The sequence below is a fragment of the Polyodon spathula genome, chromosome 5 (assembly GCF_017654505.1).
Source record: "Polyodon spathula isolate WHYD16114869_AA chromosome 5, ASM1765450v1, whole genome shotgun sequence".
Lineage (NCBI taxonomy): Eukaryota > Metazoa > Chordata > Actinopteri > Acipenseriformes > Polyodontidae > Polyodon > Polyodon spathula.
The window spans coordinates 77,132,821-77,153,229 of NC_054538.1; the positions used below are offsets into that span (position 1 = coordinate 77,132,821).

General features: G+C 42.3%; 1 protein-coding gene across 1 annotated transcript in view; it reads right to left on the bottom strand.

Annotated features, from left to right (window-relative positions):
* Positions 1–1,984: 1,984 nt before the first annotated feature.
* Positions 1,985–20,409, bottom strand: part of LOC121316343 (protein kinase C epsilon type-like) — a 169,936-nt gene continuing 151,511 nt past the window's right edge. Inside the window, exons 12-15 of the mRNA XM_041251406.1 lie at positions 16,804–16,942; positions 15,197–15,385; positions 7,998–8,144; positions 1,985–4,130 (exon numbers count right to left, since the gene is read on the bottom strand). Of these exons, the coding sequence (XP_041107340.1) occupies positions 3,984–4,130; positions 7,998–8,144; positions 15,197–15,385; positions 16,804–16,942 (622 nt within the window). The 3' untranslated portion in view covers positions 1,985–3,983. The remainder of the gene's footprint in view (positions 4,131–7,997; positions 8,145–15,196; positions 15,386–16,803; positions 16,943–20,409) is intronic.

A 20,409-nucleotide genomic window follows, 5' to 3' on the forward strand; every position in this document is an offset into this window, starting at 1 on the left:
GTATTGTATGAAAGGCCTCTTTATTGGGATCTACTTGCCTATGTCTAGACTATTCTACCAAGGCGTAACCCAGCTTAACTAACTATTGATGTCTCAAAAGGCCACTTAAATATCTGAGTCAAGGGCTGGTGATGCAGGAGACAGCCTGTTTGCAATTCATGCACAGCTAGAATACAATCAAGTAAAGTACAATTGAGAATTACGCAGCACTAAACAAGACAAGCTTTTAATTAAAACAATCTGTGGGGGTGTCTCGTCTAGTGTATTGCAGCTTCATACCTTTCCCATAGTGCTTCGGTGCAGCAGTCAGTTCATATGAAAATAACAATCCAAGAGCTACTCGCAATGACAACATTTTCTGTGACTTGCCCTAGGGTTCAAATGTAATTCTGGTGCCACTATGCTTATATTGCTCTTTAAAAAGTAGCAAGTAACAAAAAAACAACTGGGATAAAGATAGCTGATGAGTTTTTTAGGAATTTTTCACATGTCTTTAGCTTTAAATAATAGCAAGCTGCTACAATGGTTTTGTTGTTGTTGTTCTGTACTTTTTAAAAGCTTTTATAAAGAAAGTGGTGCCAGAACCCTAATGTAATTGTAGGGCTGGTTTCAGTATAACACCAGAGTGGATGCAGACCTGCACTGAAGCAGTTCTGAGTGCGTGGGCACACAGCTTAGAGAGGGAGGGCGAGAGAAAGGGTTGTAGGGTTGCCTGCCTAAAGCATCACCTATTTCTTGTTCAGCTTCACTGACTAAGCAATGGTTGGAAATCACAGTAGTTACACAACGCATTAAGATGTTGTCGGGTTTAGCCGAGTCTTGTCCTGGAATAAAAACTTTCTGTTTCAGTGTTTCAGAGGGGGTTTTGATTGCTAACTGTGAGAGGCTCTGCAGGAAATGTCCTTGATAAGAAAGCTTGAACAGTTTCTTAACAGTGCTGAGCTCAGAGGATGCAACTGCAGGTAGATCAAAAGATTGCATGTTAACTGGGCTGGGTATCTGACACTGTTAAACATGTGTGTCCACAAAGAAAAACCTTATTACGATTGAACAACAAAATATCCTGAAAACCAGGGATCCCAGCAGGTTTTGATGAGCATGCTGTTTTTTTCTTCTCGTGGTTCTGGGTAGATGGACAGTTTTCTCACATACCGGTACAATGCTTTTGTCACAAACTCACATGTGCTTCAGCACGACGTCACCATTAAAACCGGAAAATCTTCCCATCGCTCCGCACTCATCTGATAACTTTTTTTCATGTTGGAAAACCAGGTATATGGTTAAGGACTTTATTATTCAATTTTTCTAACCCTATCAGTCCAAAATTATTTTTGTCGACCTGAAGAATGAACTACTTTATTGAGTATTCATGGGAACAGGATAAAAACGTTATTTTTTTAATTTATTTATAATCTACCTCAGACTGGGACCTAAGAGTCCCGTGAGGTTCATGCGTGATTTCCGTTGGCATCTGTTAACACACATTGCTTAGGTCCCTCTCAGCAACTTGTATGCAATCATATCTCCAGCCCCCTTACAGATTACTTATATCAATATACTGACAATCTAGTGCTCATGGGATGGGGGGGTGGGTACTGACTAGTAATATCAAAATGAATAGAACACAGTACGATAGGAGCGGCCCTTGTGCATCGGCTGTCCTAAACAAATTGAAAACAAAGAAACAAAGACACAAACACACAGACACGCACACACATACACAAACACACAGAGACATATATACTCAGACACACACACACACACACACAGAGGAATGGCATTGGAGTCTAGTTGTGGTCAAGATGCTAAATGCACATTTTTGTTTGCAGTTGCCACCAGTTCTTCAATCTCTTTATCAAAGCTATCATCACATTGTCACTACAGTCTGAAAAACAATATATATATATATATATATATATATATATATATATATATATATATATATATATATATATATATATATATATACACACACACACACACACACACACACACACACACACAAGAGGTCCAGTAGAGGTTAATATATATGGTATACAATGTTCATGACACAACATATTCTGACATAAAATACAAATACTAAATACACATACATAGTATTGCACATGGACATAATATCTTTTTTTTCATAGACTAATGTATAATATACTATGCCTGAACATGCAGCGATTGATACCTTTATGTTCAAAGGAACTCCACAGGCCTTGCAGCAAACATTATATACAAAGTATCACCTGCAGAGAAGGCAAAAGGCTCCTTTTAGCTCTACTTTTTCCACTCAAACTTCTGGTTGTGCAGCAGGAAATCCATATGTAGGTCGGGTAAAACAGACTTCTGGTGCGCCACACAGTCCAGTAAAAAAAAAAAAAAAAAAAAAAAAAAAAAATCTAAACAAACAACATAAAAAGATTTTGAGGAGCACTTGTACACAGGCGCACACACACACACAAAATCACACAATATTTTGAAATAAACTACAATAACACTGTTAGCATATCTACAGTAGGTAACTGTTGTGGACAGATGTAAAGTTACCCCAACCCATCAAACAAAGGCAAATATCTACACCGATATAATTGTCAGTTCTGTAAAATTTGATCATCAATCCTCTAGATATACGTCTACGTTGTATGATACAGTCAGACTCAGATAGTCACATTTTCGTTGCTGTTGTTGCTACACGGAGTTCCAATTTGTTTTTCTTTATTTGTTTAATCAATGTGGTTAAGGTGGTGCATTCCGGACAGATGTTCTCGTCCTGCTCTGTTAATGCAATACATCATGAAGGTCCATCTTGACTGTATTATTCTTAACGCAAAAGTATCATGTAAAAAATCTATTGAAATTAAAAAGGCCAGTAGGACAATCAAATGAGTTTACATAATCGTGCAAGAGTAACACACCGCAAAGGAAAACACAATCAAAACAAAGGATTCCGGTGCAACGCTGTACAACAAAAGAATGTCTTGTTGCACAGTATTGTGTGTATGAGTCCTGTTCTTAGTTGATTTTGACCCATTAACACTGTACACTACGAAGGTACAGTCCAATACTAGCAACTACCTGTTGCATGCTGCTCTGCAGCAGGTGTACTCCTAGATCACTGGAGAGAATAATAATAAATACTACTTTCTATGAGCTTTCAGTCACCTTTGCCTCCAAACCTTTACCCTATTTCACCCAATTTTCAATTAAAATGCCTTACATACATTCACTTCCATGTTTTAATGGAAGTCTACTAAGTAAAACATCTATTTCAAGGCAAAAACATTTCAAAGGCTACAAGCTTTTTTTTTATTTATTTTTTTAGTCTAACTGGAACTCAAGCAACAGTGCAAACACAAGGATTTTGCTTAGCTTCAGAACCAACAGATGGTGGTATGGTTGGTCTCAGACTGTAGTTAAACTAGCCTGGACACAAACCTTCACTACAGAAGACTGGTCACTATATGTAAGGTTCATGCATCACTAAGGAAAAAGAAATGACTGTGGTGGTGCAACAGCTCCCAGGTAGAGAAGACCCAGACAGTGGCACTGCTACTGTACTGCATCCTTATTGTAAGTGACTCTGCTGTAACCATCAGAACAGAAAACAGGAGCAGCTACTGCATGCAGCTAGCCAGACCGGCTCTGCCAAGCAATAGATGCTATTGGACTGCTTCTTCAGTCACTTATTTGTCTATGGCAGTGTGTTACGTCTGCAAAACTTAGTTTGCAACAAAAAGCGTGAGAAAGAAAGAAAGGGAGAAAAACAGAGAGATAGATAGTCCTTTAACCACTGTTGAAACACAGTAACAATGGAGTGCTTCACAAGCCTGAAAGTGGAACCCCTAATAACCCCATTGATCTGGTGAGTGGAGTGGAGTTTCACGGTAGAAGCTTAATACTTGACTAGTTGATCGTTTCAGCTTGCTCTTGTTTTACTCTTCACTGCTGGACTCTCACAGGAGCAGCTGATGGCCCGGTGGCAATGGCTCTGTGTCTTAGGGCATGGGCTCCTCCCCGAAGTACGAGAATCCTTTGAATTCATCCTGGTTGATCTGCTTGATGATGGCGTCCTCCACCAGCGTCAACACAGGCTCCTCGCGCGTGAAGTCCTGGTCGAAGTTGTTTACATCCCTTTTGGTTTTCTGAAAAAAAAAAAGAAAAAGAAAACAAGTCATCAAACAAAAAAGATAATTTACCGTATATCCTAGAGTAAAAGTCGATCTCGTGTAAAAGTCGACCACCCCACCGACCACCCCCCCCCATTGTGAAGGTGAGATTTTTTTCCTATGTATTTCCTATGTATTTTTCCATATGTATTAGATATCTTGATGCTGTTTGAGCCGCAGATTTGGAAAAATAACAATTTTATAAGCACTTCTATCTAGCGCCGCCAGTCGCGTCATTTTGGCGTTTATTATAATACAGTACATGTTTTTTTTTTTTGTATAGTCTACAATAGTATTATTTTAGTATAAAAGGCCCACCCCCACTTCCTTCCTAGCCCACACAGAAGTATGTATTTCAATGGAATGTGGGGGGTGGTGTGGTCTGGCTGTAATGCAATGAAACTGCGCCTGTGTTTTACGTGACAGCACCTGGATGTAAACAAACACATTTTTTTTTATATATAGCCAATGTCACAGAATCGTTTTCACCAAATGTTGATCGGTACAGATCAGTTAATATGTCTGCTTGTGTATTAGTTGACACACACCCCCCCCCCCAAACTTCAGGATTGTGTTTGGGTTTAAATTTATCGACTTATACTCAAGCAAATACGGTAACAATCAAGAGCAAAGTTCTGAAAAGCTTTGCCATGCATGGTTTCCACATCCAGGAGAACCTGAAATCTTGTTACTTAAACAACAACTTCTCTCAACTGTCAACAAATGAATTAACTGCTGGTAAACTTCTGTGTAGGCTTCTCATTCTTAATGTGTACCTTTATCTAATTGCATTGAATTTTCACCAATATTCGCTAAACTTTTATTATAGACTCTTGTAGACCCTTTAGATTCCATTTGGGTACAACTCACCAAACTGTTGACTTTGTACAAATATTTAAGCGATTATAAGGTCCCATTGTGGAATTCGTAATGCCCCATAGTTGAAGTGTATGTTGAAAAGAAGATACGGCTCCTAGGATTCACCATGCAAGTGAACCGCATACCATAATGGTGTCCGAATATATAAGGATAGCAAAATCCATTGCAGGACCACGGAATGTCCCACAATCCCCATCACTATCCTGTAAATGCCCATCCCTGGTTTTCCATATGTTTAAGATCACAGGGTGTGAGTTTGATCATTAAGTGCTTTAAAAGATTGTTAAAAAAAATTGATCAACAAAGCAAGACCAATAAAGTGTCCATTCCCTATATTCTGTTGTAAGATTCAGCGCCTGTGTATGTACAAAGCACATAAGAAGCAGCAGACACAAGCAAGGGAATCTTTACATCAGGGTGCAGCTGGCTGAGGCAGTGCACACTACACAGTTCAGAAACGTGCTAAAGGGCAGAGAGTAATTTTGGTTAACCACAGACCAAGGTTCTTGGGTTCATCTTTCTCCGATTTTACAACCGACCACAATTAGACAGAATTGTGATATTCTCACGCCTCGAAAAAAACTTTTGAGAGGCGTGAGAATTTTTACTGGAGCAGAAATGACTATAACATGTACATGAAAACTACAGGTACTGGTAAAATGAAAGTTCAAAGGAAGTTCAAACTTGACTACATTTCCAATCCACTTGCTGTATTGGGCTACTGCTTTTTTTTCACTATATGTTTTAAATGAAATAATAGAGGAATGGATTAGATCCAAAGTTTACCAAGCTAAGGCTAGATAGTGGAGACAGATCAGCAACTGTCAGTGCCAGTGAGGGACATGGATAATATTTACCCAACTTCACTGTGTTCAAAATCCTTTTCACATGGTCTAATATATTGAATATAGTAATGTAATTGCTGTAATAATAAAATAGTGCATTTAAACAGATGTGTGGGTGTTGTGTTACTGATGTTTTGTCTGCAGTGGCCTTTCTTAAATACTGTAGGGCATGACATTCACACAAAGACTTGATTCAACATTCACCGTGCCAACTGCTTTGTGTTTCAGAGTCTGAAACAGCAAGCATCTGGAATATTGTGACGTAATGGCAAAACAAAAACCATTGAGAAAATAGATATGTAGCTACTGTTACCTCCTGCACTGAACTGTCAGGAAAATCCTCCAGCAATCTCTATTCCTGGCACGTGACTGCGTTTTCCCTTCCGTCACTGTGCTTACAATAAACGGATAGCATTGCTTCGAAACCAGATTTCTTTAAAAATTACATCTATTTTGGGCAAGCATCAATTGACCATAAAACGTAACACCCAAAACAGATTTGAAATGTCTCCATCGACCTCCCCAATTGCCCGGGTCAGTGATGTCAATGGGAACCTGTTCCCAGGTGGTCCTGCCTGTTAAGTAAAGTATCAGAACATCCTCGTTCACTGCTGTCTAGAAAGTATGAGATATGAATTTGAGTGTTTTTATGCAATTTTAATAATTCATTCACCCCATATTAACATCACCCATCATAGAAAACCACAGAAGGTACAGGTTTGTAAAAGAGCAGGTGTATGATATTTATTAGAGCAGCTGTTTTAATATCTACATTAATACACCAGTTTTAATTCTGAAGCAGATAAGAAACCATGTCAAACTTATTATAAGCCCCTTAAAAAGAAATGCCTTAAGTTGCATATTTCGGGTTATCTGGTGTTTTTTTTTATTTCCAACAAAAAAATTAGCTGATGAAGATCTGGAGTAATCTATACCACTGCATGATCTCTCACTCCTATCAAACGAATACAACCCTCCAGCACAAAGACCAGCACCACACAGGAGGCTAATGAAAACTGCTGTGGAGACCAACTTCAAATGCATTGCGCAAGTGGACAGGGTCTTAAAACTCTGGAGAACAGTGTCTTCATAAAGGATCAGGGGTGCGATAATTTATAACATTCACAAGTATAATTACTGCCACGTGACAAAAATCACCACAAAAAATGTTTCATACCGGAAATGTGTTTTTTTTGTTTTGTTTTAAGCCACCGTTTCGCTTATTTAAGCAATTCTGATTTAATCGTTTCTGTTTGATTTCCTTCAATAGCAGGTGGACCTCCTGCCAACAATTCCTTTGCCTTGCCTTCGTAGGCAGTTTACTCCAAAGGCTACTCTCAATAACCATGGTTGTTCAGAAAATATTAACATGATTTCATTATAAAAAGCTTGGCTTTTAATAATTCTGCAATTTCTACAGCATGCTGACCCCGAACCTGTGCCAGTCACGGTTTGAGGTCTTTGTTGTCCTGCATTGACTCACCACAGTACGTTTTCACATTTACATTTTCAAACAAGTATTTGAGCACTGCTTTATATAGACATATTAATAATTCCAAATAACATGACCTTTTTGGATTAATGATTTGTAGTACCTGTTTAAAGAACAGGCCTATCTCAGCACTGACACTGGGTCCTATTCACAAAGCCTGAACACAGAATTATTAACTCTTCTCTGCTGTTTGGTACACGATTTTAAAGCTTCAGCAATATACCAGCTGTGTTTTGGATGACATTTATATCATTTTAATTGCTATTTAATGACATGTGCAGTTACACTAGTGGGTGCTATTACGTCATTTTGGAAATTTAACATCGCTCTGTGTTATAGGTAAATACTAAACATCTTCGAAGGTTATTAATATTTAAAATGTACTGTTTTTATTTGACAGTAGTTTATAATATGTGCCACATTGTACACCACTTCTATCACTGTATGTGAATTTTTGTTTTTAAATAAAATATGTGAATACAATATAAATAGGAAGTACAGTGTTGTACTGATATTTTAAGAAAGTCCATTGCTCAAACAGCCAGCGCCCACACCTTTAATAAGCATGTATAAATGAATTGCCACCCTCCCGTTGTAGGGCTGCTTTCAGGCTGCTGTGGTACTTACGATTCGAGGTTTGAAAGGAGGCTTGGTTTTCCTTTGTTCCAGCATGACCCAGTCGATTTCTTTGAAAAATGGATGCTGCTTGATGGATTCTTCCCCACCTTGCGACACCACGCAGCCCAGGCGCTTATTGGGGCTCTTAGTCATGAACTGAAAAAGAGGGTACAGAGAAAAGAACCAGAGATGAGCTACTGTGTTACCAAAAAACTCTGCAATTACCAGGGCATCTCAAGTATGTGATAAAAGAGCTATCCCCCCAACCTGGACACCCAAACACAGCAGGAATCAATACAGTGGCACAGTTAGAAACAGGGTTAAAAGAGCCTATGGGATGATTCTTCATTCAGTTTGCACCAGGGCAAAACCTGCCTCTAATTTTGAAAGATGTGGCCACCCCTTGTCTTTGTTTCAACCCTGTCCTAAACAGTTTAACTGAACCAATTAACCCTCCATCCAGACCCGGAAGCAGTTCAGTATCTCACTTTACCTGTTCAACCAGCATGGTGTTGCCCTGAGGCACATCACAGGGAGTCTTTTACTCCTAACAGTCATCAGTTAAGAATACAGTACCTGGAAGCCCTTGAATTCAATTGTTGGGTTATTCATTTCATATTCAGAAAAAAGTGCCCCCTTCACAGAAAATAAAAAAAAAAACTACTTAGGCACAGATGGGAGCAAAGCTATTTTTTACTTATTCCATAACATGTGGAGTAAACAGAGGTTAAAAAAAGCTTTTCATTATATTGCATTGTACTGATCAAAGATGATAATCATCATGCATATTTTTACCCCATTCCGCCAAGTTAGTACTTTGAAGAATGACGTAAGCCAAGAAAGGTCAACAGGCACCATTACGCCACACAGACATTTCTGGGAGGCAGCAGACAACTTGAGGTAAAATAATTAGACAGCAGCTCAATGTCAAGAAGCACAATGCGAGGAAACCGAGGGATCCAATCTGAAGTCCCCTGTTAATAGAGCAAAATGAATGGTCTGCTTCCACTGCCTTTCCTGTTCTCAAGACTGAGCTGTGCGCCGTGACACTCGGAGCAAAGGCATGACTAACCACCTAACACATAGCCTCACACTGCCATGGCATGACTAACCACCCAGCACACAGCCTCACACTGCCAAAGCATGACTAACCACCCAGCACACAGCCTCACACTGCCAAAGCATGACTAACCACCCAGCACACAGCCTCACACTGCCAAAGCATGACTAACCACCCAGCACACAGCCTCACACTGCCATGGCATGACTAACCACCCAGCACACAGCCTCACACTGCTAAAGCATGACTAACCACCCAGCACACAGCCTCACACTGCCAAAGCATGACTAACCACCCAGCACACAGCCTCACACTGCCAAAGCATGACTAACCACCCAGCACACAGCCTCACACTGCCAAAGCATGACTAACCACCCAGCACACAGCCTCACACTGCTAAAGCATGACTAACCACCCAGCACACAGCCTCACACTGCCAAAGCATGACTAACCACCCAGCACACAGCCTCACACTGCCAAAGCATGACTAACCACCCAGCACACAGCCTCACACTGCCAAAGCATGACTAACCACCCAGCACACAGCCTCACACTGCCAAAGCATGACTAACCACCCAGCACACAGCCTCACACTGCCAAAGCATGACTAACCACCCAGCACACAGCCTCACACTGCCAAAGCATGACTAACCACCCAGCACACAGCCTCACACTGCCAAAGCATGACTAACCACCCAGCACACAGCCTCACACACTGCCACACAGCCTCACATGCCAAATCATGACTAACCACCCAGCACACAGCCTCACACTGCCAAAGCATGACTAACCACCCAGCACACAGCCTCACACTGCCAAAGCATGACTAACCACCCAGCACACAGCCTCACACTGCCAAAGCATGACTAACCACCCAGCACACAGCCTCACACTGCCAAAGCATGACTAACCACCCAGCACACAGCCTCACACTGCCAAAGCATGACTAACCACCCAGCACACAGCCTCACACTGCCAAAGCATGACTAACCACCCAGCACACAGCCTCACACTGCCAAAGCATGACTAACCACCCAGCACACAGCCTCACACTGCCAAAGCATGACTAACCACCCAGCACACAGCCTCACACTGCCAAAGCATGACTAACCACCCAGCACACAGCCTCACACTGCCAAAGCATGACTAACCACCCAGCACACAGCCTCACACTGCCAAAGCATGACTAACCACCCAGCACACAGCCTCACACTGCACAAAGCATGACTAACCACCCAGCACACAGCCTCACACTGCCAAAGCATGACTAACCACCCAGCACACAGCCTCACACTGCCAAAGCATGACTAACCACCCAGCACACAGCCTCACACTGCCAAAGCATGACTAACCACCCAGCACACAGCCTCACACTGCTAAAGCATGACTAACCACCCAGCACACAGCCTCACACTGCCAAAGCATGACTAACCACCCAGCACACAGCCTCACACTGCCAAAGCATGACTAACCACCCAGCACACAGCCTCACACTGCTAAAGCATGACTAACCACCCAGCACACAGCCTCACACTGCCAAAGCATGACTAACCACCCAGCACACAGCCTCACACTGCCAAAGCATGACTAACCACCCAGCACACAGCCTCACACTGCCATGACTAACCACCCAGCACACAGCCTCACACTGCCATGGCATGACTAACCACCCAGCACACAGCCTCACACTGCCAAAGCATGACTAACCACCCAGCACACAGCCTCACACTGCCAAAGCATGACTAACCACCCAGCACACAGCCTCACACTGCCAAAGCATGACTAACCACCCAGCACACAGCCTCACACTGCCAAAGCATGACTAACCACCCAGCACACAGCCTCACACTGCCAAAGCATGACTAACCACCCAGCACACAGCCTCACACTGCTAAAGCATGACTAACCACCCAGTATACAGCCTCACACACTGCTAACCACCCAGCACACAGCCTCACACTGCCAAAGCATGACTAACCACCCAGCACACAGCCTCACACTGCTAAATCATGACTAACCACCCAAAATATAGCCTCACACTGCCATGGCACGACTAACCACCCAGCACACAGCCTCACACTGCCAAAGCATGACTAACCACCCAGCACACAGCCTCACACTGCCAAAGCATGACTAACCACCCAGCACACAGCCTCACACTGCCAAAGCATGACTAACCACCCAGCACACAGCCTCACACTGCCAAAGCATGACTAACCACCCAGCACACAGCCTCACACTGCCAAAGCATGACTAACCACCCAGCACACAGCCTCACACTGCTAAAGCATGACTAACCACCCAGCACACAGCCTCACACTGCCAAAGCATGACTAACCACCCAGCACACAGCCTCACACTGCCAAAGCATGACTAACCACCCAGCACACAGCCTCACACACACATGACTAACCACCCAGCACACAGCCTCACAAGCATGACTAACCACCCAGCACACAGCCTCACACTGCTAAAGCATGACTAACCACCCAGCACACAGCCTCACACTGCTAAAGCATGACTAACCACCCAGCACACAGCCTCACACTGCTAAAGCATGACTAACCACCCAGCACACAGCCTCACACTGCCAAAGCATGACTAACCACCCAGCACACAGCCTCACACTGCTAAAGCATGACTAACCACCCAGCACACAGCCTCACACTGCTAAAGCATGACTAACCACCCAAAATATAGCCTCACACTGCCATGGCACGACTAACCACCCAGCACACAGCCTCACACTGCTAAAGCATGACTAACCACCCAGCACACAGCCTCACACTGCTAAAGCATGAGTAACCACCCAGCACACAGCCTCACACTGCCAAAGCATGACTAACCACCCAGCACACAGCCTCACACTGCCAAAGCATGACTAACCACCCAGCACACAGCCTCACACTGCCAAAGCATGACTAACCACCCAGCACACAGCCTCACACTGCTAAAGCATGACTAACCACCCAAAACATAGCCTCACACTGCCATAGCACGACTAACCACCCAGCACACAGCCTCACACTGCTAAAGCATGACTAACCACCCAGCACACAGCCTCACACTGCTAAAGCATGAGTAACCACCCAGCACACAGCCTCACACTGCTAAAGCATGAGTAACCACCCAGCACACAGCCTCACACTGCCAAAGCATAACTAACCACCCAGCACACAGCCTCACACTACTAAAGCATGACTAACCACCCAGCACACAGCCTCACACTACTAAAGCATGACTAACCACCCAGCACACAGCCTCACACTAATAAAGCAATGCTACCTGACTGAAAACTCACTGGCCTGCTCAGTGTGCTGCAGTGATGCCCCTCTTGATCAACAACTGGCTTAAAAAAAAAAAAAAGCTAAATGCTGGTTTCACAAACCCGGGTTAGCACTAATCTCATACCTAAGGTATACCAAGGTAGTCCCAAGATTAGCTCTGACCACGGCTTGTGAAACCAGCTGTGAATGTTTATCCCATTTGATAGTTTACAGTATGCCCTTTTATAGTAAATAAATATTCAATGCTTGTCTCCAGCTCTTTTCTAACAGACTTCAACGCACAAACATCTATGTTATTCATAGAGGATAGATTAAAGCCAGGTATTCTAGCCAAGTGGCAGCCCCCCTTTGTCTACTAGCTCAGAATTGTGTTGAGTGAAACCATTACCTAGCAATTGGGGGTTAAACAATAGGCCTACTTCACAGTTAACAGTACATAATACAAAAATCAGCTGTTTGAATATGTGATTTTGTGTTGGGGTACAGAGCATTTGGAGAAGGCACAAAGACAATTTGATACAACACAACTGTAAACTCGCACCAAAAGCTGCTTTTACTTCCATCAATACACACAGCAGAATTATTCTGATCACCTGGCACAGGTAAAGTTACACAAGCAAATTCACAACAGCAAACACAATTTAAGCAATAAAACTCCTTTACATTTGCCAAATGTATTATGCCATTGTATCATGGAGATAGTATAACTATCTATCTGTCTTTAAGACTGTGAACCAAAACTCTGAATACAATAAGGAAGTCTTACAGCCTAATTTTTTGCCATTGAAGTTCATAAAGTTTCTTTTAGTACTTATATTTATTTTATTTTAAAGTTATGGGTGATATCATGTAATTAACACCTGTATACAGTGCCTGTTAGTGGTGTATCAGGTTTCACCTGTATACAGTGCCTGTTAGTGGTGTATCAGGTTTCACCTGTATACAGTGCCTGTTAGTGGTGTATCAGGTTTCACCTGTATACAGTGCCTGTTAGTGGTGTATCAGGTTTCACCTGTATACAGTGCCTGTTAGTGGTGTGTCAGGTTTCACCTGTATACAGTGCCTGTTAGTGGTGTATCAGGTTTCACCTGTATACAGTGCCTGTTAGTGGTGTGTCAGGTTTCACCTGTATACAGTGCCTGTTAGTGGTGTGTCAGGTTTCACCTGTATACAGTGCCTGTTAGTGGTGTGTCAGGTTTCACCTGTATACAGTGCCTGTTAGTGGTGTGTCAGGTTTCACCTGTATACAGTGCCTGTTAGTGGTGTATCAGGTTTCACCTGTATACAGTGCCTGTTAGTGGTGTATCAGGTTTCACCTGTATACAGTGCCTGTTAGTGGTGTATCAGGTTTCACCTGTGTCACTACAAAAGACTTCCTGCAAATACATGATGAAATCACACGTCAACAAAAAAAAAATCCCCAATCAGAAAGTGTAAAAGAGCTAAATTTTACACCTAAAATGAGAGAAGAGAAAAGTGAGTGCACTCCATCTATCAAAGAGAAAGCCCACAAGACTTCATTACGGCAACACAGATGCTGTTTCATGAGGGCTCTCTGAATAGTGCAACAATCAACACAGAGCCTGGAGATGCCCCAGGAATCAAGTAGTGGAGCTCCATGATGTCCCGATGAACAGCACAGCATACAGCTGATGCAATCCTAACCGGCAGGGAACACAAACAATTTGTTCTTTTCCCACAAGAAATGCATTTCATCCCAGGCCCCTCTCGCTGTAACCAGTGGCACTCTGAACTCTGCATGAACTCTCATAGGGGACTGCTCAGCTAATCACATCTAATTTAATAAAAAAAAGAGAGGAAGGGAGGGGGTAAGGGAAAAGGAGAGGGAGTGAAATGGGGGAGTTAAAGAGGAAGTAAAGGAGAAAGAGAGGAAGAGAAAAAGGTAAAAATGAGACCAGAAAGGAGAGAGAGAAAAAGAAAGATGGACGAAGGAAAGGTACAGGGTGAGGATGAGCGAGAGAAAGAGAGAAAGAGAGAAAGAGAGAGAGAGAGAGAGAAAAAAATGACCACCAAGGATGTACAACTGTATTATCTGTGCCCTTTATAACTGTTACTTTGTATAAATATTTTCCATTCAAGGGGTTGAGAGGCAGCTGGGGGGAGTGTTTGGATGGAATAATACAGAGAGGCAGCAGGGGGGGGTGTCTGGATGGATACTGTGGAGAGGCAGCCGGGGGGAGGGTCTGGATGGATACTGTGGAGAGGCAGCCAGGGGGAGGGTCTGGATGGATAGTGTGGAGAGGCGCCGGGGGGAGTGTCTGGATGGATACTGTGGAGAGGCAGCCAGGGGGAGGGTCTGGATGGATACTGTAGAGAGGCAGCAGGGGGAGGGTCTGGATGGATACTGTGGAGAGGCAGCCGGGGGGAGGGTCTGGATGGATACTGTGGAGAGGCAGCCAGGGGGAGGGTCTGGATGGATAGTGTGCAGAAGTGCCGGGGGGAGTGTTTGGATGGATACTGTGGAGAGGCAGCCAGGGGGAGGGTCTGGATGGATACTGTGGAGAGGCAGCCAGGGGGGAGGGTCTGGATGGATACTGTGCAGAGACGCCAGGGGGAGGGTCTGGATGGATACTGTGGAGAGGCGCCAGGGGGAGGGTCTGGATGGATACTGCAGAGAGGCAGCCGGGGGGAGGGTCTGGATGGATAGTGTGGAGAGACAGCCAGGGTGAGTGTCTGAATGGATAGTGTGGAGAGACAGCCGGGGGGAGGGTCTGGGTGGATACTGCGGAGAGGCAGCCGGGGGGAGGGTCTGGATGGATACTGTGAGGAGGCAGCCGGGGGGAGGGTCTGGATGGATACTGTGGAGAGGCGCCGGGGGGGTGTCTGGAAGACGGACCCACCGCTTTGAGGATGCTGACAGCCTCCTTGCTCAGCCACACAGGGTAGAGCACGTCGTCATGAAGGATGGACTCAAACAGGTCGTCCTCGTTGTCTGCCTCAAAGGGGGGCTGCCCTGCCATCATCTCGTACATCAGCACCCCCAGAGCCCACCAGTCCACCGAGGGGCCATACTCCAGCTCCTGCAGGATCTAAGAGCACATGGACAGAGAGAGGGTGCAGTCAACAAGGCAGCAGCAAATCACCCCTGAATGGCAAAATAACTTGTTAAATTCCAAGTCAACTAAGTCAACCCCATCACTTTTTCAAACTAAACACTAAGGCCATGACCAGAAGACACATTTTTTAAGTTGAATGGAGACATAATGGGACAGAGAGTAGGAGTTACAAACTATTATTGTTATTATTATTATTATTATTATTATTATTATTATTATTATTATTAATACTCTAACAGTGCATGAGAATCTCCTAAGTGTATTTTTGTCTTTAAAAGTAAGTAAAATTTGGTCCTGTTTTAATATTTAAATGGTGGCAGTATTTGGATCCATGACCGCTTGGATAAAGAGAACAGACAGAGAGATGTTGTATTGCTTTACTGTCAGTACCAGTAACATGATGGAAATGCTTATCTTCTTCTTGAGTTTTCTAACAGTTCTGTATCTAAGGCTTGGGTGCAAAATTCTGTTCCAAGCTGCCATGTCCTCAATGGAGGATGTTGAGGAGGGCTGTAGCTGGTCTATGCTAGCGGTGCATGGGGACAGCACACCCTGTACTGTATGGCGAGCACAGCTTCCCCTTCCCCCCCCTTAATAAAGTCCCAGTGTTTATCCTGAGCTGCTGCTTGGCTCCAGTGACTCCCACATGGATTCTCAGTGGCAGATAAATGCAGACTATGGGACACATCCCTCTGGAGAGCTGGGATGGGTTAATGTTCTGGAATAAGGGGCTTTCATAACAGAATCAAGTACATTTTAAAACTGCTGGATTGCAATGAGATAGAGAATAGGGCCCAGGGAGCTACAACAGCACGGACTGTTTTGAAGAGATGGGCTTTTACTTTGCGCTAGACTTTGCACCATCTTCATACTACTCCCAATCACTGCGTGGCTGATTGTGTTGTATTAATAATATAATTCCCCCCTGAGAAATAAACACCAGCAGCCTTAGCATGAAGTTCAAGAGCGTATTGAGGTCTGGTGCGGTTTAGAGCAGTAAAAACCATGCACACATGCATTATTCACAAAATCTGTAAGAGCTGTTTTAAAGTCTGGTTCGAAAGATTCTGTAAAAAAGGGAATACATTTCAAACCCTCTTAATCTAAAACAGTTAAAAAAAAGTTTTCATTTACTTGATTTTATTGGTAAACAGTCATTAATAAAACATTCATTTAAACATAAAGGGCTAAATTTGTAAAGCTCTTTGCTCTAACTTGTCATTAGCAACAGAAAGAAATTCAGAAAGGAGAAACACATCCAATGAAAAAATTACCAAACTAGAAATAAAAAAAAACTACAGTGCAGCAGTATCCTCCACATCGGGAATTACACTAAGCCAGCCTATACTTTGGTAAGACTAGTACCAGTTGACAGAAAGGCTGTGAGTTACCTCTGGGGCGATGTAGTCAGGTGTTCCACAGAATGTCGTAGTCGTTACTCCATTCAGAATCCCCTCCTTGCACATGCCGAAGTCAGCCAGCTTGCAGTGTCCTTCAGCGTCTAGGAGAATGTTGTCTAGTTTTAAATCTCTGTAAAAAAAAAAAAAAAAACTGTAAAGCAAAATTTGTTTTTAAAAACATTTTCAATCATTCCGGCTAAAATTCAACTAGAAAACGCTTCAAAGATCTTCCTCAGTGTTATGGTGGTGCTGGCATGGCCCTCAGTTGCTTATTTATGCTAACCATTCACTTTTTTTTTTACAGAGATGAAAGTGAGGAGAAGTACAAAAAGCTGAAAAGTGTCAGGAATCTGGGATCCACTGCCATGTTGGATTTTCTGCTCAGGAACACAAACTGAATGAAGTTAATTTTCAGATTACACCTGGAATTAGACTGTATACCAAATAATAAGTGAACTTTCACTGCTGGTTTCACAAACCCAGAGATGCTAATAATTGAGAGTGAACAAAACAGCACCTGCCAAGCAAAATGAGTTAAGTTTTCTTGTTTGTTTGTCAAGGATGGTAAAATAAGGTCTTTGACACAGGGGTGGTACCGACAGACTGGAAAATTGCAAACGTAATACCGATCCACAAAAAGGGAAACAAAACTGAACCAGGTAACTACAGACCAGTAAGCCTGACTTCTATTATATGCAAACTTATGGAAACTATAATAAGATCCAAAATGGAAAATTACCTATATGGTAACAGGGTCCTGGGAGACAGTCAACATGGTTTTAGGAAAGGGAGATCGTGTCTAACTAACTTGCTTGATTTTTTTGAGGATGCAACATCGATAATGGATAATTGCAAAGCATATGACATGGTTTATTTAGATTTCCAGAAAGCTTTTGACAAAGTCCCGCACAAAAGATTAATTCTCAAACTGAATGCAGTGGTGATTCAAGGAAACACATGTACATGGATTAGGGAGTGGTTAACATGTAGAAAACAGAAAGTACTGATTAGAGGAAAAACCTCAGAATGGAGTGTGGTAACCAGTGGTGTACCACAGGGATCAGTATTAGGTCCTCTGCTATTCCTAATCTACATTAATGATTTAGATTCTGGTATAGTAAGCAAACTTGTTAAATTTGCAGACGACACAAAAGTAGGAGGAGTGGCAAACAATGTTGTAGCAGCAAAGGTCATTCAAAATGATCTAGACAAGATTCAGAACTGGGCAGACACATGGCAAATAACATTTAATAGAGAAAAGTGTAAGGTGCTGCACGCAGGAAATAAAAATGTACATTATAAATATCATACGGGAGATACTGAAATTGGAGAAGGAATCTATGAAAAAGACCTAGGAGTTTTTGTTGACTCAGAAATGTCTTCATCTACACAATATGGGGAAGCTATAAAAAAGGCTAACAAGATGCTCGGATACATTGTGAAAAGTGTTGAATTTAAATCAAGGGAAGTAATGTTAAAACTGTACAATGCACTAGTAAGACCTCATCTTGAATATTGTGTGCAGTTCTGGTCACCTCGCTATAAAAATGACATTGCTGCTCTAGAAAGAGTGCAAAGAAGAGCGACCAGAATTATTCCGGGCTTAAAAGGCATGTCATATGCAGACAGGCTAAAAGAATTGAATCTGTTCAGTCTTGAGCAAAGAAGACTACGTGGCGACCTAATTCAAGCATTCAAAATTCTAAAAGGTATTGACAGTGTCGACCCAAGGGACTTTTTCAGCCTGAAAAAAGAAACAAGGACCAGGGATCACAAATGGAGATTAGACAAAGGGGCATTCAGAACAGAAAATAGGAGGCACTTTTTTACACAGAGAATTGTGAGGGTCTGGAATCAACTCCCCAGTAATGTTGTTGAAGCTGACACCCTGGGATCCTTCAAGAAGCTGCTTGATGAGATTCTGGGATCAATAAGCTACTAACAACCAAATGAGCAAGATGGGCCGAATGGCCTCCTCTCGTTTGTAAACTTTCTTATGTTCTTATGTTCTTAAACTATGCATCAGTTGCAGAGTCACTTACAAGAATGTCTCACTTGAAAGACGGAGCACAAGGAGTTTAAGTGACTTGCTTTGGGTCTCACAATGAGTCAGAGGCTGAGCTGGAATTTGAACCAGGGACCCTTTCTGGTTACAAGCCAGTTTCTTTAACCACTGGACCACACAGCTTCCTAACCAAAGTAACCATTAACCATCAAGGTTGCTGCATCCACTATTCGCAGCAGGACAAGGAAAAATGACGCTGAGATCTGTGACTGCAGTCAGGGGCGGGATCATGATGGTGTCACAGGCTCAAAGAACAGCTTTGGTATTCAGAATTCAGGTCTTTAGGCGGTAACAACCCATTCAATTTCTATTTCAGGGAACCAAGGTTATGATAATACCCTAACATTCTCATCCACCTTCAATAATTCAGCCTAACATTTCCCCTGTCCAAAAAATCCATATGACCAACTTGTTAACTCTCAGTTTTAAAACTTAGCTATGCCTATGAGTCCCTAACGTAACACAGTGGAATGATCACAGTGGCTTCTATGCTCAAAGGTGTCGGTATTTCAGTGGTAAGCCTTTTGCAGAACTTTTTTTTTAGCACTTTGTCAGAAAATTGAAGCCATACACAAACAAAATCCTCTAAAACAGGGGCATTCTGTGAACACACATTCATCCTTAAATCCACTGGTACAGCCAGTCAGTTCAGCATTCCATCAGTTAAAAGAAATATATAATTGACAGGGAGTAACAGGCAGATGATGTTCTTCCCAGGGAAAAGCAGACAAAAATCGATCGAATATCATCTAGCAATACAAGGTAATAATTTAAATAGATAACTTATGCCGGGTTTTACTAATGACAGGGACTTACTAAAAAGCTGCTATTTTTCTCATGCGTCAGGCTCTGGGGAAACATTTATTTAAAAAGCAAAGTTGTATATTTGACTTCTAACCATTAATCCTGTATAAATACATTAAAAAATATGATGAGTTTTATTTTGTTCCAGACGTTTATCTTAGGTGTAATTAGAGGTATGCATGTCGATACACCTTATTGTTTAAAATGAAATAAAATAAAATAAAAAATATATATGACTATGTAACCCATTAACTGCAGGGTGATGTATTACATAACATGTGTACAGTATAATATTATTATTATTATTATTATTATTATTTATTATTATTATTATTATTATTATTATTTATATGGCTGACGCTTTTATCCAAAGCTATTTATTTTTTACATACACATTCTGGTTCCCATTTATACAGTGGGTTTCCTGGAGCAATCTGTAGTTATGCTGCATCGATGAGTAGTTATACTTAAACAGATGAACCACAAATTATTTCATGAATGATATTTCATTATGTGTTTGAGGTCAATACAATTACTGTTCAAATACAACTCTGGATTGCATTGGGTTTATGTCACACAAACATACATGTCTTACATACATGTTACATGTCTTAGCACATTACCATCATGTTTAGTTAGGGTCATTTTCGCCTGTTTTTTTATTGTTGTTAGATTTGTGCCTCATAACTCTGAAACTATAAAAAGTAGGAGACTGCCTGCTGCTGCCT